The sequence below is a fragment of the Microchirus variegatus genome, assembly GCF_963457635.1.
Source record: "Microchirus variegatus genome assembly, chromosome: 2".
Classification (NCBI taxonomy): Eukaryota; Metazoa; Chordata; class Actinopteri; order Pleuronectiformes; family Soleidae; genus Microchirus; species Microchirus variegatus.
The window spans coordinates 32,325,382-32,344,566 of NC_139803.1; the positions used below are offsets into that span (position 1 = coordinate 32,325,382).

General features: G+C 39.3%; 1 protein-coding gene across 1 annotated transcript; it reads right to left on the reverse strand.

Annotated features, from left to right (window-relative positions):
- Positions 1–219: 219 nt before the first annotated feature.
- On the reverse strand, positions 220–19,110 carry sfxn5a (sideroflexin 5a). Its single transcript, XM_083910402.1, has 14 exons — positions 18,989–19,110; positions 16,913–16,981; positions 15,954–16,031; positions 15,823–15,849; positions 15,064–15,118; positions 14,562–14,587; positions 14,418–14,471; positions 13,777–13,833; positions 13,593–13,658; positions 12,070–12,160; positions 8,085–8,200; positions 7,882–7,967; positions 3,740–3,857; positions 220–1,683 (listed from the first exon to the last, which is right to left on the reverse strand). Exons 1-14 carry the CDS (start codon positions 19,034–19,036, stop codon positions 1,606–1,608), a joined length of 969 nt encoding a protein of 322 aa, XP_083766528.1. The 5' UTR covers positions 19,037–19,110; the 3' UTR covers positions 220–1,605.
- Positions 19,111–19,185: the final 75 nt, after the last annotated feature.

Sequence of the window (19,185 nt, forward strand, 5' to 3'; positions counted from 1 at the left end):
CAGTCACTTATTAATGATGTTTTAAGTGTGCAGCAGGGGAGCAAAAAAAAAACCCAACAACTAAAAAACAACAAATTTCACAAATTAATTTGATGAATCTGTCATGAAATGTTGTATTGTCCACACATTTCCAAAAACAGCTGCATAAGCTTTTAAAATCCTGCAAAAGACACTAAGACACTTTAGCTACTAATTTATTGTTAAAATGTTTTAGCAGGAAATAAAGGACACGTTCCTGTCCTTGAAGTCAGGAACAGTCATTTTGTCTGGGTGCTTCTCAAAGTCAAGGATCCTAGAAATAATATTATTGTTGAATAAATCAGGGGTCTTAAAACTCACAGAACCTGGGGCTCACGGAGCATCTACTCTGGTCAAGTGAGGAAACAAAACAACTGTTCAGTTGTGTGTTGAGTTTCAGATTATTGGAGGATATTCTAGCATGATATCACAATAATAAGAAGAATAGTTGCGATACAGAATTTCTAAATAAAGTGGAACAGTATGGTAATTTACAGTGATTAATGTATTTATAATAATAAAAAAAGAGACTGTGAACAAAAACATACAAATGTACAAGCCACAGGGTGGAGAAGTGAAGAGGAATTTGAGGTTTGGAGGTTTTTTTTAAAGTTAATTTCATCTTTTTTCTCTCATATATTAAATAACGAAATAATAATAAAATAATAATAATTCTCTTTGATAAAGACATGGTCTTTAAAGTTAAATTGTAAAACATTGATATTCTTTCATAGAACTTAAAGGTCCTTCGCAAACTGAAATTTGAGAAGTACAGACTTCTTCTTTACACAATAGTTTTACCCTATACGATTAAATCACAGCAGTTAAATTTCAAAGGTTCCGCCTGAATCGTTGCTATATAATTACATAATCTACATCACATCCGATATTGATAAAACCCCCAACAGGACATCAAAATCTGATTATGAATGTACACATAATGCAACTAAAACCAGAATACTGCACATGTTGTCCCTACTGATTATTTCTTATTCTGCTTCAGGTTACGAGTAAATGCCGACATCAGAATATTCCTGCCCTCGTAAACATCCTGTATCTCTTCACATTAATCGGTCAAGAGTCACAAAAACCCTGAATTCTAAACAGAAATACTGAAAGTTCACAAAACAGATCCCATTAAGTTATTAATCCTGAGTTCATTCACAGCACATTTAAAAAAAGAATCGAAACCACAGCTACAATAACTGCTTAAAATACAAGGATTTTCCTTGTTTTGTAAAATTAACCTTTACGTATTCATCGAAAAACATTGATAAAACCCCTTCCAACAACAATATTGTGATCATTTGACATGATATTCTTAATAAGTGTCCATGTTGCATCCCTGATATTAATTTATAAAGGTGTCAGTGATGGTATCACAATATTCCCCCGTGTGTCACTGCTTAATTAACAACCGTTTCGGTGCAAATAACATGAATTCCCAGCATGCACTGCTGTGTAAACGTATGTTTAATCCTCCACGGCTAATGCAGCCAATTTTACCGCCATTCATTCCCCCGGCAGTTTAAACAACAGCCCAACAGCGGGTCAACTATCTCGACGCGCCGGGGCTGCAGGGATCACTCACAGGCCTTTGTTGTAAATCACAATCTCACAAGGCGTTGCCATGGCGATCTCCGGCTCCAACTGATCCACGCGGATCTGTGGGAAATCGCAGGACAAGGAAGGTCAATACGTTAAGTGGAATTGTTTTCAGATAGAACAGGTTTATATACAGTACTCTATATGTATCTGTAACCATACACAGAGCGTCTACGAAAACCGTTTTCATTTGCGAACAAATATTTCTTAAAGACTCTGAATGTTCCGTATTTACTGCTAATGTGCAAAATGGGACAAGTTGGCAGATTACAGTCTAATTTGAGGCTCGCATCTCCCAATATTTGAACTAGAGACAGATGGCTGCTGGAGTCGGAGGCAGAATCCTTAATCAGACATCTTGGTAGGTGTGAAATGGGGAAGTGGGACAAATTGAGTAGGCGGGGGGTCCAGGGAAGCGGGGGCATTCATGTTGCTTTTTGGGGAGTTCTTTCTTTCTTTTCTTTTTTCCTTTTTCCTTCGTCTGCTATCCTTGCAAAAGTGCAAAAAGGGACTTGAGAGAAAAACAGGCCCCTCCGTGGAGTGCGAGGCAGCTTTTCACAAGACTGTTGGCGGCACATATGTCTGAAGTTTTTTTTTTTTGCCATATGGCTGTCTGAGCTATTTCCAGCCGTAATTAAATCCTAAACATTTTAAAGCCAGAGCCGGTTGGCTTGTGTCAGCATGTCATTTGGCAGAGGAGAGACAAGAGAGAGAGAGAGAGAGAGAGAGAGAGAGAGAGAGAGAGAGAGAGAGAGAGAGAGGAGTGGAAGACGAGGAATCAGTGAATGAGCGCAGAGACGCGGTGAAGTCAAGACGTCAGGCTGGATGGCATCGAAGGAGAGACTCTGGTGTAGAGCGGGTTACGTCTCAGAGGGCTACGCCTCATTAGGAGAGGGAACATCCATTCAGCTCGATGGGGAACATTTAGGGAGGTCAGGAGACGCCGGTCATCAGCATCAGTCACTGAAACTGAGTCATGGCAGATCTGAGAGGAGCTGAGCAGTCGTACGTCTATGACGCAGAAACACCCAATAGCCTAATCATCCAATAGCCTTTAACGCGATTAGCAAACATAATGTACCATTAGAACACTGGAGAGAAATGGGCCTCTATACACCTATGTACATTGTACATATTCCATTAAAAACCAGACGTTTGCAGCTAGAATAGTCGTTTACCACATTAACAATGTATAGAGTGTATTTCTGATTAATGTAATGTTAGATTCATTGAAAAAAGTGCTTTTCCTTCAAAAATAAGGACATTTCTAAGTGGCCCCAAACTTTTGAACAGTAGTGTATACACATCTGAACTTAGTCTTATGGTGGAGTGTCTGATCCTCCATACATGTACTGAATTCTGTTCAAATCCACCTACAGGCATTCACCCGTTCACTCACACTTTCATACAGCACATCCATCCACGTGCAGCGAGCATTTTCTGTCACTCACATTTCACACCCATTCACACACTCTCGGCACAGCCGTCAAGAACAATATGGGGGTCAAATGTCTTGCCCCAAGGACAAGTCAGCACGTAGCGGAGACAGGAATCGAGTGTGGTTTTCGAGGTGGTGTTTCCCAAAGTTTTCATATATGGGAACCCGCTTTTTAAAGTAGAAGTCATGCGACAACAGCAAATTTGTCCATAATATAATGTTTTTGACTATTTTCTACTGCAATTCTCTAGCTCGTACAGCTACCAGCTACTAATAGTTATGAATAGATAAAACAGCCATTTCTGACAGGATGGAAATGAATGAATCAATCAATAAGCACGGCATAAAAAACACTATATGCAAAAATATATATATTTATACATACAAAGTTAGACTTTCTGCAATTGCAAGGACTTAATGCATGCGTAATGCATTCCTCAGATCCTCACACTATAGTTAAACAGATCAGTTAAATCTCTTAATCCTAATCCGTACCTAAAGTCTCAACCCTCAAAAAGCCCTTTTTGGGGACACAAAAAGGACATTTTGTGGACATGTGTGTGGACATGCTTGAAGGTCAAAAATGTCCTTCGTTTTGACCCCGATTGTCTACTAATAACCATTTAGGCACTGATCCTAAATGGATTGGACCTTAGAGGACAGACGTGCATGAAATACCTGGGACATCTGTGGGAAGAGACTGATGGCGAGAGGCAGCGCGAGACCAAAAGCAGCGAGACACACCAGACTGTGGACGGGGAGGACGAGCCTCCGCTGCCTCTGCAGGAGGGGAAGCCTATGGTGGAGACACAGTAGGACAAAAGAGACACCTTTGACTTTACAGTGAACATATACAGGAGGAAACGTGAGAGCTGGTGGTGGAAGTGGAGAAGAAAACAGGGACAGTTTATCAAAGACAGCCATGTTTAAAATTCAAATCAAGTGCAGGTATTTCGACTAAAACCCCAAAAATTTCCAGACATTTTAAGCAAAATATTCAGTGATTTTAAGCAAAGAATTAAGGGCTCATCAGATAAATATCTTAATACATGTCAGGTACGAGAGCAACTTGTGAATATTTGCAGAAATATAAATAATTGCATGCTAAACTACAGTAGGGACACTTTCCTCAGATCAGGAAGTGAATGAATTTAGGACTTTTTTGAAGATTGAATATCAATTAAACACACAATTATTTTCATATATGATTGTGTGCTGATCTAAAAACACATTTTTGTCACACTGAATACCTTAAAGAGTCAAATATTATCATAAAGCAAGTTTTCCTTCTGTGTAGAATTTTACATATTTATAACAAACACATGAAAACCGTGTTTTTCTCATTTTTTTTTAAGGCGACAGATTTTTCTGAGCCCCCATCTCCAGAAATACATTTTCTGGTCTCGGCTCATGTTTGTCTTCTTCCCTCCTCGCTGGCCTCCGTAGGATAATCCCCCTCTTCAGTGTGTGGGACAGCGAACTCAGCAGGAGCTTGAGAACGAGCCGTTCGGTCTCTCCTCCACCAGCGACGCCTCTCCCCCTAACGAGGAGAGCTACTGCCTAATGAGGGAGCTCATTAACACATATGGCTGCCATGGTTTAATTAGGCTACACACACACACACACACACACACACACACACACACACACACACACACACACACACACACACAGAAATGTGCACATACACATTTTAGAGAAGTGGATTACAAAGAGGAAAAGTCGAGTTGTGAGGTATGAGAGAGAGGGAAGGTAGGATTTGGGACATGTGAAAGGATGAAAACCTGAAAAATCCGGTTGTAAACTGTATGCTATGTACATTCCCTCCAGAGTGGGAGAAGCAAATTCAGTTAGCATTAAAACTCACAGGTTTGTCCACTGTGGGCTACTGTAAAAACATGGCCGACATGATATAAATAGAAAAGGCTCGGGGAAAAACAACAATTCATACATTCAGAACTCATTTTTCAACACTTGGAGACAACGGCACAATTTTTTTTTTGCACAACAAAGACAATTTATATTTACATCTGCTACGATATGGGTATGGGAAATCTTATGTAATTTTAGAACACGAGACTAAATGCATAAAAATTAGGAAAAAAAATATTTTAGAAATCTTTCAAAAACTTTTTGATTTTGATTTATTTGGCAAATAAACTGATTTCACCTTTTTATGCCCAAATTTGAGCCCCCTCACTGGGATTCTACTCTGAGAAGTTTGGCATTAATCAAGCATCACATTCAACCACTAAAAGTACATTTTTCTGTTCAGGAATGTAAAGTAAATGAATATAATTTCACATCTTAAAGGACTCATATTATACCCTATTTCTCCAAGTTAAACTAGTTCCCTGGTGTTATAATGAACATGTCTGTGACATGCTTTGTTCAAAATACCTTACAAAATGAAGCACCACAGCAGTTCAATCACTCTGCCAAAACAGCCCTGTTCAGAATGCTCTGTTTAGTGGTATCTCTTTAGGTCCACCTCAAAGGTCCACCTTAAAAAAAAAACAGCCACAGAGGCTACTGGGAGCTAACAGCAGTTAGCATTTGGAAAAGTGATCATTTGCTCTAGCAGGCACATTGCTGTCATATACAATATAAGTCATATACATAACATGTATCCACTGGATAGATCAATCCTCTGAGGCTGGAAGTTTGTGTAGGACTCTGTGCTGTACTGTGGAGCCAAGAATAGAACTTTTTGCGGACTTCGCAGACTTCCGGTTTTCGGATACCGTTGCCCTCACTAGCACTCTTGTGTGTTTTCTGACAAAGTGGAGCTCTGCGAGGAATTTAGCGCATTGTGTCCCAGTGAGTGCAGTAGTCAACATCGCGTGTTTCATCTCCTGTACTAAAACTGAGGAGGACCATAATAATAATGTGTGTAAATATCTGCATAAGTATCTGTTTTAATCATTCATCCAGTGAAGGTTGTTTAGGTCCACTTTACATAGCGCTTTTCGCGACAGCGGGACAGAGGGAGGTCAGGGTTTAGGCGATAAGTATATAGCGCGCGCCAATTAGCATATACCGCGGGACTTTTATTCCAAAAAAAAATGGCGGGGTTGAAGGAGGGCGCTGGACGCTGTACGTGGAGCACTTCCGAAACCAAGTGCCTGATCAGTATCTGGTCGGAGGACGAGATCCAGAAGAAGCAGGAGTCATCCAGGAACAAGATGGCCTACGTAAAAATGCAACAGCGGATGCGGGAGGCCGGCTACGATCGTACAGTCGAGCAAGTAAAGAGGAAAATTGTAAGTGCCGCGGGTGTCCTGCCAGATTTCCGGGTGGTTTGTCTAAAGATGTTGCGAAAAGCGTAATGTAAAGTGGGCCTTAGATCTCATTTTCCTGTTAAGTGACAGTCAGAAGAGACATCTTTATCAATTTACCAGGACTTTAAACTCGAGTGGCATTGTTCGTCCCATGTAATGAAAAGCAAATATGTTGCCACTGCAGGTAGAGGCAGATGCAGACGTAAAAAATAAATCACTGTTTACAATAAACGTGTCGGTTTTGTAGCCTCTCGCAGCTACTGGAGCAAATAAAAGGACAGAAGCTGCTGTCACCGCGGCTGAATCTGCTCTCAGCAGTGTCATCTATCACCGAGGGGCCGCCCCAGCTCAAACTGCTCTCTCCCCTTGTTCTCGCTCTATTGAGAGCCAGTGAAGGTGAGCTGACATGGAGGAGAACTGAGCACTACTCACCCACACACACACTCTCTCGCTCACACACTTCCTGTTCGGTCATTCAGCTGCCTGGAATCCAAAACACACACACACACACACCTGGATCGGTGTAGTCGGGACAAGTGCTGTCAGGGGGTTTACAAAGATTCCATTGCAGCATTCCTCGGGCAGGCACCAGCCAGGCCACTCAATAAACCACGTTATAAACACGTTTGGTTGCATCATTAAGACATTATTTCAGCCACATCACACACACACACACAGTGATGGAGAAGGTTCACTGACAGAGTGGGCTTTAGAGCTGAAACAATTAATCGATTACGAAATTAATCGTCAACCATTTTGATAATCGTGTAATCGGTTTGAAGCTTTCTTCAAAATTAAAACAAGATTTTTAGCTTCTTAAATGTGAATATTTTCTTGGTTTCTTTGCTTAAAATAACAAAGAAATCATTAAATCTGAATCATTTTGGTTTGTGGACAAATGGACCAAACGATTAATCGAGAAAATAATCAACAGATTAATCAATTACGAATAATCGTTAGTTGCAGCTCTAGGGAACTTACCAAGGAGGACAACCGCAACCTGGGATGTTGGGATTTCTGTCCTCTGTCTCTACTCTGTCTCTCTAGCCCCCATTTTTCTTCTCACCCCAACCATCTCTGAGTCTTCCTCGTGCAATATGATAATAGATTACTGGGACAAATATCCATATTTATACGTTCAATACATAGACTTTATGCACTTTGTTCTCCATGTTGTGAATAAACATAGAAATCCTGCACTTTTAACTTTTCTTTATCTTGTTCTCTTCAGTTAGACCAATATCACGATGTATCGTTATACGACTGCCTTCACAGCATCATGACATCGTGATATTATTGATATCGTGGACCATGTATCGAGTATTACGGTGCGGTGTTATTTAAGAACATCTCTGATGACTGTTAAATACATCCACATGGACTCAAACTAGATTTTTTACCAGGAAATATCAGATAATTATGATCAAATAACACATCATTTAAAAAAGTATTTTGATCAAGATATTGACTAACAACCATTTCATACAATTTTTTTGATAATTTTTTTCTGTTTAAAGAAAAAAAAAAAGAACTTCTTACTTTTCCAGTGTTGACATAATCATGGGAGGGAGCAACAGGATCGGCATGGGCATCACCACTCTGGTCAGGGCTGTCTCCAAAAGTGCCTGTCATTGAAAAATCATTTCATGCTCATTTTTCCAGGTGCGAGGTCGTGTTTACAACACACGGCAAATTGTCACCTGATATGTGTGTTTTTCGCACATATATACATACATACGTACATGCCTGGCAGCGATTCTGGATGTTCCCACCACGTTGCCGTCGCTGTCGAGCACGCTGATGCCCTCCGACAGCTCCGTGTGCCTCATGAGCACCACGTTGCAGATGTTTGCGCTCGCTGCACAAGAGGTGAGAACAGTGAAAATGACACTGACATGTTGTATTATTTCACAAATGAGCATATTTGTCTCTGCACTCTGTGGCTGGGGTGAGAGATCAGGCGGCTGCTGTAGGGGACAGGGAGGTGTCACAGAAGCATCCATCAGACCGACTTACAGAAGACTCGACATCACAAGTTTCAATTATTCAGAGATCACAGGGAAAATGTTTTGGCAATAATCAGAGGTGACGAAAATGTAATGGGAAAGTGTGACACCGTATACGAAGACTGTGTCGTGTTGAGATCACAGAAGTCACAACAAATCAAACTGTGAACACGGAAATAATAATAAATACAGGTATTCATGGTTTATGTGATAATAATTCATACATTTAAAGTTCTAAACAACTATTACTAAATTAATTGTCAACTATTTTGATCGTGGACTTTGAGTGGGTTTGAGTGTTTAATAATTAGAAGAAGCTCTCTGATCTTTCAGCTGCTTGAATGTGTCACAAAGGTGATATTTGTGGATGAAACCAAGTTGCTAACAACTGTGTCACGTTGAGATCACAAAGCCAAAACAAACTGAAAGTGAAGACTTAAAGACATTTTTAGCGACGCTAAACAGGTTGTATTCATCACCACTACCGTGGACCTGCGTGGGAGTCGGACACTCACAAAAAAAAACTGATTTTAGTGACTTGACACAGATCTCTAACCGAATAAAATCTACGTGAGCTTAAGTCCTTAAATCTTAACAATGTGTGTTCCTCAATATACCAATTTCCCTTCCCACACCAAACCTCATAGAGAAAATGAGCGTTTTTAGCTCACATGGACACTAGGAGCTGCTGGTCTACTGATGCCTTGTTTGCCAAGTTTGTGTCACTTGGGTAAATCTGAATGTAGGATTTGAACACCTGAGTCACAGAATAACATATATGAAGTTACAAATGGAGGCAGCAGTGGATTAATAACTCCTGTGTGCCTTTGTGTTAAATCAGCGATTTTCTCTATGGACTTTGGTGCTGGGAGAGAGCCGTGAGGAACAGTGAGGAAAAGTCATCTGGCGACCGATTTAAGCAGATTTACAAGGACAACATCTTGTTAAGCCGCTAAAATACCGTATGTTTTTTTCTTTAGGCTTTGCTGACAGCCCTGATATTAGAGCTAGTGATGATCACAAAACACCTCCTTTCCTTCTTCATAAAATGACATATTCTAAGGTAAACTTCATAAATAAATGGACCACAGTCACAACAGTGAGCATCGAATTGAACATTCACAGACTGAACACGTACAACTACAACACAAACCACTGAACAATGTCAAAATACGGCAATACAGTCACATTCCACCAACTAAACACCACTTGAACCTGTGTCGGTGACAGAATGTAACCAAGGTGACAGATGTGTGATTTATTAACAGCAGCCAAAATCAACACAAATGCATGTTAATTCATGGCGATCCTTTTCTCCTCGACTCCCGACAGGACTGAGAGAAAACTCATTTTAGAGAGTTAAGTGTTTTTGCCGCGAGCCTTTTTAATTTTAACGACAGCGTTCAGAGTTACCGTCTCCAAGAGCTGCGGGGCTCTCGCAGCTCGCTCGTTGCTTTGTGGCGGGAATTCACTTGACTAAAGTAAATGGCTCTTTTTCACCTACAAGGGTAGCAAAACAATTAATCAGAGGCATGGATGGTGGAATTTTAAGGAATAATAATCAACGGAACGTGGAAATCAAAAACCAAAAGCAATAACATTAATAAAATGTCTGAGAAATAATTGCATTAATGCACATTTTAATCGATTACTAAATGAATCGCAAACTATTCAGATCAGTATCGGTTAGTTTTTCTTTGTTTTTTTAAGCTCTCTGATCTTTCAACTGCTTGACTGCGAATAGGTTCTGGTTACTTTGCTCCAAATAACAAAGAAACCATTATTTCGATCAATTAGGAAAGTAATCATGAGTTGCCGCTCTAAATCCTTGCATTAGAGAATATTTTTTTACTGGTATGTCATATAGTAATGCTTTATAAACACATGCCTAAGTGAATAAACTCGACTCAAGATAAAAGAAGATACTCTCAATCCCCAAGTCGTTCCATTCCAATTCTAACTTTTGTAATACCTCACCGGTACTCTCGTGGAAATCCAAGCACAATTCACATAATGACTTCCTAAATATCGCACATAATGACAAACAATTTCACGAGACAACAAATTAATTGTGCCCATAAATTTGTGGCGCCGTGGCTTTTTCCTCCCTTTAAGGCCTTAATAATCCAATTGAATGACAGTCTGCAGCTTGATTAGGTTATTACAAATAAATCTAGCCTTAAGTAAGCAGAGGAAAATCAAGCGGGTGAAAACTCAAACAGCACTTTGCTGTTCGCTCGCTTCAATTAGCCATTTTAATTACCTTTTATGTGGGGGCTTCCAAAACAACAACAGCAACAACAATGAACAAACAGAAATCAGGTAAATGAGGCCTTGACATAGACGCCACTTTAGGGGTAATTATCCAATTTGTTTGCGGCAGCAGAGTCCTAACAAGCAGCCAATTACCAGGCAAAGGCTGCACTGTAGAAACCTGTTGATTTAATTAGAAAGAACCGCGATGGTTAGGGAGGAGGGATGGGAGGGTTAGGGGGGGGCAAGCAAACAATTTAATTATGAGCCAGCAGCCTGGGGCATTCTGGGACACGGGTCTATACCCCTGGGTGTGACTGAGTGTTTGTGGAAGTGGCATGAAAATCAGCTTTGTGACTCCACACATGTCTGACAAAGCGAGCTCACGGAAAAAAAAACGTCTCCCAAGCCTGCGGAGAAGAAAGGAAACCGAGGAGCGGAATAAAACAGACTGCTCTGCTGTGCTTGGCTCGAATACAGAGACTAATCAGGATCACAGAGCAGCCACAAAATAATAAAAAAAAGGTACAATCTAATGATCATGTACTGGAAGTGAGGATTTGTATTAAATATCTTTTGTAATATTTATTTCTTTAAATGTATGTGCAATAAAGACAGAAAAATCACTGTGCAAAACATGGATGAAAAATCTAATTTAATTTATGGTAGGGATGGCACAATATCACTTTGTTGTGTCTGATAAACTTCTTTTAGACCTTTTCACATTATATTACAAATATTCTTCTCCCACTGAAAAGAAACAAGCAGCCGACAACACGACTCGGCTAAAATGTAGCTGTTGGCTTGCATTTACGTTTGTGCATATCGCGAAACATGTGACGTGATTTTATAGTTTTATCTCTCCGATATCCAAGAGCGTCATATTAGATGTACACGTTATATTAGGATACAGAAGAACTGGGTGACAAGTTTAAGAATAAACAATTATTGACACCGTGTTGGTTGACTTTAAAGCACCAGTATGCAACATTTACAAGGGTCTATTGTTAGATTTTGAATACACTACCCATAACTATGTTTATTTAAGGGTATTATAGTTCTTTAATAAAAAAAAAAAACCTTTTCATTATCTTAGAGAATAATTCTTAAAAATAAGTCCTTTTTTGTGTACTTTAGGCAGGGGTCATGCTTTACGAAGTCCACCATTGGACAAACCAGAGACTGAAGTTTTGCATCTTGAACGAGAAGTTGCATCACTTTTTTGTGGTCCAATACCAATACCCATATCGGTCCCATATGGTCATAAAGTAACTTTAAATTACTAAGCTGTAAAAAGCACATGTGCTGATGCAATTTGATCCATTGGTTTTGACCAGTATCTGATAGATTGTGATACTTCTGATATTCAAAGGCCATCATAGTTTCCTTATGTGCTCGGGAGAGTGAGTTGTGAGTGGAAGAGTTGCCCTCTGAATTTTCATTTGCGGTTTGTGGTTCTTCAACTCACCCACTGCAGGGAAGGGGATGAACCTCTGCACCAACAGCCTGGTTGTTGGACTGAAGCCGTTTGCTTTCTGGACCAACGCGTTCAGACCAACCTGAAAAACCAGAGAACATTATCAAGACATAATAATGTTTCAAAAACAACAGTAAATAGGCTTTGAAATTAGAATTTTGACATGGCTATCCTCAAAAAAGTTATGATTAATGCAATTAATATCAATTTAAACTCTTAAAACGCCTCTAAAAACACACTATTCCTTGCATTATGGTAAAAATAAAATCATTATGAATAATTAGGTCCTGGAAAGATGCAGGGTTCTCTCATTGAGCTTGTCACTCACGTGAAATATTAATGATTTTCCTAAATGAGGATTATCTAACATCATAAAATCTCACCACAGCCAAATTATAAAGTGTGCTTTTCATTGTGATGCATGATATGAATCATTTATTGTCCCAACGCTGACACTGAATATTTAAATATAAGAATAATTTAACAGTTGAGTGAGGCATGAAGCACTGAAACAAAGACGAGTAAACCTTTATAAGTGACATAAAAAAGGTGTTGTCTGTTTTTTTGAACTCACTGGGCTGTAATCGATGGGCTATGAGCGCTTTGATAAAACACCACCACGCAACTGCTGCCTCCTGCTCTCCCCAGCATGGCAGGGGTTCATCACCGGAGCGGACGTTTAATTGCAGAGCTCCTGACCCCCTCCTGGTCTGTCATTCCGCCCTCCAGACAACACCCCCCCACACACACACACACTTCCTTTTTCAAATTTCCTGGTTACTTCCATTGTCAGATCCGAGAGCAGCAGCCAGATAAGCTGACAGTCAAAGCAGTAATTGGGCCTGGTTTGAGCCCTGTGTCCACACTTAGGGCTGCGTCAGGCACATGCATGTGATGACTTAAAGGTAAGAAGTGATAAAGGGTAGAATAAAGGTAAAATAACAGGTTTATACTGATAATCAACAACTTCTTCTTCTGTCAAAATAACGGAAAACATTTGGTTTTTGCTCCAAAGGCTTCGGGTGAGATATGGGCAGCAAACAGAGATATGTTGTTTAGATATACAATAGAGACACCAATGTACACTCTAAGAAATAAAAGTGCTAAGTAGAACCATATAAGGTTCTACTTAGTTCTACTTATACATCTAGCTATATTATAGCTAGATGTATGGTAGAGATAACGTGAAACAGAGATAGCAATATATAGATGTATGAGACATCCATAATACGATAGAGATACAACTGAATAGATTAACAAAAGACATCACTATATAATTGTACCATAGAGGTGTAGCTATTTACGATGTAATTATAACAACAATAATAATACATTTGTATTAATTATATAGCACTTTTAAACAGTGCATATATATACTTTTTACACTTGTCATTAAAATGTCCTAAAACAAACATAGGCAAGGAAAAATAGAGATATATACTAACATAAACACACAAACACAAAAATAAGTATGATAATGACAACAATAATGAGTGGTTTCACAGCACACTCACAGCAATGGAGACGGCACTTGTCACAGCTCCGATGTATCCCTGGACAAATTTAGAGATTGGCGCTGGCTAAAGTGAGAGTGAAGGAGAAAGTGAGAAAACAATATGACAACAGCTCATAACCAGAGACAACTGTTCCTGCATATGCTACTTTGTCCAAATGGGACTTTATTACAGACACTGTTACCTTGGAGGCGTTGCGATTACAGTAGTTAACGCAGGCATTGTGACTCTGATTTAACCACTGTGGAAAAATGAAGAAGAGTTTGTTAATAAAAATGTGAAATAATATTCATTAAACCCATGTAGGGCTGCAACTAACGATTATTTTCATCATGGATTCATCCATCAATCCTTTTCCCCGATTAATCGTTGGTCCATCACTTTCTTTTCCTGTGACTGTTTCAAAATAAAAGTCTGGCTGTGTCTCACGAGTTAAATGCTATTTATGTGAAGGTTATTTTTACCCGTCAGTCAGATTAAAGTTGATCAAAAACGAAAGCACAGAGGTTTATTTATCTTGAGGAAACAAACACAAGGTTTTACTTCACAGCTTCTGGATATTGCTGGTAAACAATCCTCAAATTACCTACATCTATCTGAAAACAGTATCACAACATTAAAAAAAAACACGATCAAATGTCATGCTATTACATTATTAACCAACATCTTCTCAGTCTTATCTTGAGAAAAGTTCATGTGCTTGCTGTTGTTTACCCTCTTGTTGTCACATTATATAATATAATATGATATATAATATTGCCAGGATTTATAGAGCTGTAACAGATATTTTCTTTGAATTTAATTAAAATGATAGCAGACATTTACCTGCCAGAAGATCGTCGATGCCAGTGTTTGATTTGGGAGGAGGAGGCCAACAACCTGCAGGACAAAACTTTTATCAGTTAATCCAAAAATGAAAGGTTTATAATAATGCAAGCAAGTTAGTTTATAAATATACAAATGTCTTACCACTGGTGTGCCAAATGGAATAAAGCCTGTTAAAAGACAGCCAATGTTACCATCTTACACTCATATAATTGTTATTGATGAATTGTAAAGTGTCATATTTTGTGGACTATGACAGCATGTGTGTAGATTTTTGTTCAATATTTATATAACCCTCCACATTGGTCCCAATTAGTTAATTGATGCCGTCCTTCTCTCCACTCCCTCATTCACTCCTCATCCCAACATATCTCTAACACCTCAACGTCATCTCATGAGAAAGGTGAGACTTTGAGACCGGACCAGAAATACTTATGTTTCGCTCATTCAGAACTTCTCCATCACCGCCGTGGGAGAGCGATTTTAATCAGCGCCCAGCTGAGCTTGACCTTTTCAAACGCTTGAGAAAACCTGAGGAGCCCCCCCGTCGAGTAGCGTCGACAGTTCCCAGAGTGAACGACACCTCCGTGTTGGACCATATAACAAGCCCCGAGATCCCACTCCACCCAGAGTCGAGATACCGTACCCGACATCCGAAAGGGCATCGGGATCTTCTCCCCCGTGTCAGGATGGATGATTGCCTGTAATGAAAGTGTAATGATCAGAATCAGGTGATAATGAGTGCATGATGATTGGGGTGAGTGAAGTTCAGATGTTTAAAGAGGAGTTTTACTTTGGGGGTTAAAACATGTGAAGGGAAAGTTTTACATGCGCTTTGAAACTAATTACAGCTGCTGTTCGTGATTTCTCGATATTTACAACATGAACGCATGGACAAACAGCTCATGGTTCATTCCATTTATATTGGAAGTAAACTTGGGATAGCCATTCTTAGCAATACCAGTTGATAACAATGATCTACACGGTACTCTGCAAACCCTAACCCTAACCGAGTTGGAGTTGGAAATCCGACTTGAGGGTGCATTCCTGTTGAAAATTTCCAACTAAGAACTCAGAGATTATGACTTAAAACCACAACTGGAATTCAGGGTCATATGGTACATGTGCGACTAAGCGTATACATGCAGGACTAACCGAACTATGAATTGCATGTTAATCCGACTAAGACTAGCTCCATTTCAGTCAGACTATGGCGTTTACGTAACATTAAGAAAACCAAACTATTGTCTTAGTCCGACTAAAATCTGACTTTTAGAATTTCTGTGTTTAAACTTTCTGTTGATACTTGGGCAGTAAACAGAGATATGCTTTTATAGTTGATACTGACTAAGAAGAGGGAAGTCTGACTGAGAGGGAGAGCAGATGAAAGACAGAAACAGCTCACCTGCTTTATTTTCTGAGCTTCCCAAAGCTGTCGAGATTAAAACAAAAGGTGTATTAAATTAGTAAATTTATAAAAAGGGTGCTTGAGCTTGAAAACTACTGTAAATCTTGGCCAAATCCTTGAGTGTTTACCTGAGCATCAGTCACATCTGGAGGCAGAGTTCTTCGACTGAAACTGTTGAGCAGCTCGACACACTCCTGCAGTCGTTTCTGTGTTAAGAAGAAAAAAAATTAAAAAGAAAAGTAAAACGTGAAGCCAGGACAGTTTTATCCTGGAGACTTTATGCCCGGACATTCTTCTTTCGTTTCCACGGTTTAAGCCACGTGGTCTCAACGCGCAGTAATTGTGTTTGAACAAAAACTTTCATGCTGATTTTCACTTGACAAACGGAGTAATGAGCAGCTTTCTGTGGTGTGATCATGGTCTAATGTCGGACAAAATACAAGGTCATGAGGCCCAATTTGCTCTAATGAGCTCACCATCTGTGTGTGTGTGTGTGCGCGTAAAATCAGGTTCATCCCTGTTCCACTCCTGTCATTAAGGGCAAGTTGAGGCTACGCCTGGCCCAGTAGGGTGCAAGTGTGTTCTCGTGTGTGTGTGTGTGTGCATATACTTTCTCCACCCATCACAGCTGCCCCACATGTCCACACCTCTTCACATCCCAGAAACTACTCCTGCTATTAATGTCATCAAAGAGCCTGCTAACAGCTTCATTACCCAGAGCACCAGAGCACTGATGACTACACACACACACACACACACACATGCAGACACACACACCTATCCTTTTAAGGACTCACATTGACTTCCATTCATTTGGACAGCCTCCTAAACAAAGCCTCCTCCCTAAACTTAACCATAACCAGTTCATGACTAACCCTAATCTTAACCTATGCACAATTCCAATCATAGCGCTAAACTTAACCAGCTCTGTATCATTAGGACCAGGAACAGATCGGCCAAAGGTTTTTATTAGATTGTGTTTCTTGATTATTGTATAATCTCCCAAATGTTAGCAAATGGCAAAAAAAGCAGAAGCCCTCGTCAAAAACTATTACTTTTATTTTGTTTTACAATTAAGTCTCCTTACCTCTGAAACGAAGAGGGTGCTGGGGTCAATGATGTCCAGGAAGTGTCTGAACCGACCAAAAAACGTGCTCTAGGACAAGAGGATAGAAAAACGTCATTGCTAATTTCAACATAAATGGAAAAAGGCTCTGTGGACATGGCATAAAACTCACAATTTCCACATGCAATCACTGAAATATCTAAGCTGGGATGAAAACTTTTTCAAAAATGTTACTTTTTCAATAGTTTAAAGGGAAAATTAAAAAAACAGTTCTATCAAATATAAGAACCCAGACCAGATTTCAGCTGTGGCCCAGTCAACAGTGATATTACGGCGAGCCAGATGTTTTAACACAGCAGGTGGAGCCTCCTCATTAATGCATCTGACAAACTGTTTCTTAGCTGCATCTTTTTAAGGACTCGAATCTTCTCACACCATTTGCAATTAATTCCTGTAATGACTGTTCCAGAAACACCTTTCAATCATTTAATCATTACCGAGCATAAGGAATTATAACGAATAATGATTTATAAAAATGCGGCGGCACTCCACGCAGCCTCCGAAACCTCCTCCCTCGCCGGCTTCGCTTTAATTACACTAACTGCTAATTTGGATGAAAATCTGGTCTGTGATTCACTGCAGCTTCTCGTGATTTCCTGAACATATGGATGGTTGATAAAAACATGAAGGAAGGGGGGCTGAAATAGTTGTCAAAAATCTGTTTAATTCGGTTATTTACCAGTTTCATTCAAACTTGGCGAGTTTGAAATGATGCTGGCGAGTGACAGAGAACAGGTTACTTTTCTTTACCGGGCTTCACTGGTCACCTGTCACCTGTCTACGACACAATTTTGCCAGTTAAAAAGTTTCAGCTTAGTAATTTGTCTCATATTACAGCTATACTGTACAACAGGGCTGCCGAGTAATTGGGTACTTGTTTTGGTCTCTACAATGTCTGAAAATGCTTCCCAAACCTGGAAGTTATGATTATTTTCTCCACAAACCAAAACTATTCCTTTTTGACAATTTGTTCGCTATATTGAGCAAAGAAACCAGATAATATTCAAATTCAAGAAGAAAAAAAAAATCAGAAAGCCTGTTTTAATTCTTAAAACAAACATTCCAAATCATCAATTATTAATCAATTAATTCAATAATGGCTGCAGCCGGCCCTATCAAAACAGTCAACAGCTGATCGTTTACACTGTTAGAAAATCTGTTTCATAACAAAACAATATGCTTTTTAAGTCAGTTAAGCCCATTCTGTCAATGAAAGTGAAAAAAAACATCAATGCTAATTCAATATTACAAGATAACAAGTCCTAATAATACCACAAAGAGTAAAAATGATGATAGTAAGTAGATTTTTCTGACATAAAATGAATTGTGTGATAGACTGTCCCTATTATGAAATAAAAATTATAATATGTAATATAATAGTATTTTATAATGAGATTTTATTGAATTATACATTACATTGGGACATATTGATATATACTAAAGATTATAAAAGGCATAACTGTGATTTCGCATCTCATAATAGCTTACTTACCAATGCACAGGTGACCTTTTGTGACTCATGTTTAACTGTTTAACTCACATTTATCTAATAACAACTACGTACTCTCTCATAATTCACTTTAAATATAATTTTTTTCCGTCTAAAGGCTTGATTTTTTTTATAAGCGTCGACACTAGCGGGCTTCCGTAGTTCTCTGAGGTCAAAGTTCCATACGCCGCAGCTATGTTTACTTTTCAGCTTATAAACCGTCACATAAAAACAATAAAACTGGCCGCTCAATGTTTAAATTGTTAATTTACAGTGTTATAATCTTAGTTTAATTGAAGACGAAGATATTTCATGCTTTCTCCACACGTGAAAAGCACACTTCTTGTTAGTTATAACCACACAAACCAGTGATATTGTTGACACGCAGTGGAGGCTGTTTTACAAAACATTGCAAACCCCGGACTTCAGTTGTATTACCGTAACTACAGCGTTTCACTGGCGTGCAGGTGGAACAACGTGTTTTCTGTGAACATATGGAGTAAACGTACGTATAAAGGCATAAATAGAGTATAAACTAAGAAAAATACCTGGTCGAAACGGGATTTTCCCAACTGGAACCTCGGGTATTCAGACATGTTGTTGCCGCTGCAGTATTTTTCTTGTCTTCTGCCGATGTTTACAACAAACTTTTCACTTTTTAAAAAAACAAACACTTGCAGCTGCGGAAGTGGCGCTGAACCAGCTGGTCTGGCCGAGTTGCATTGTGGGAATTGTCGTTCTCTAC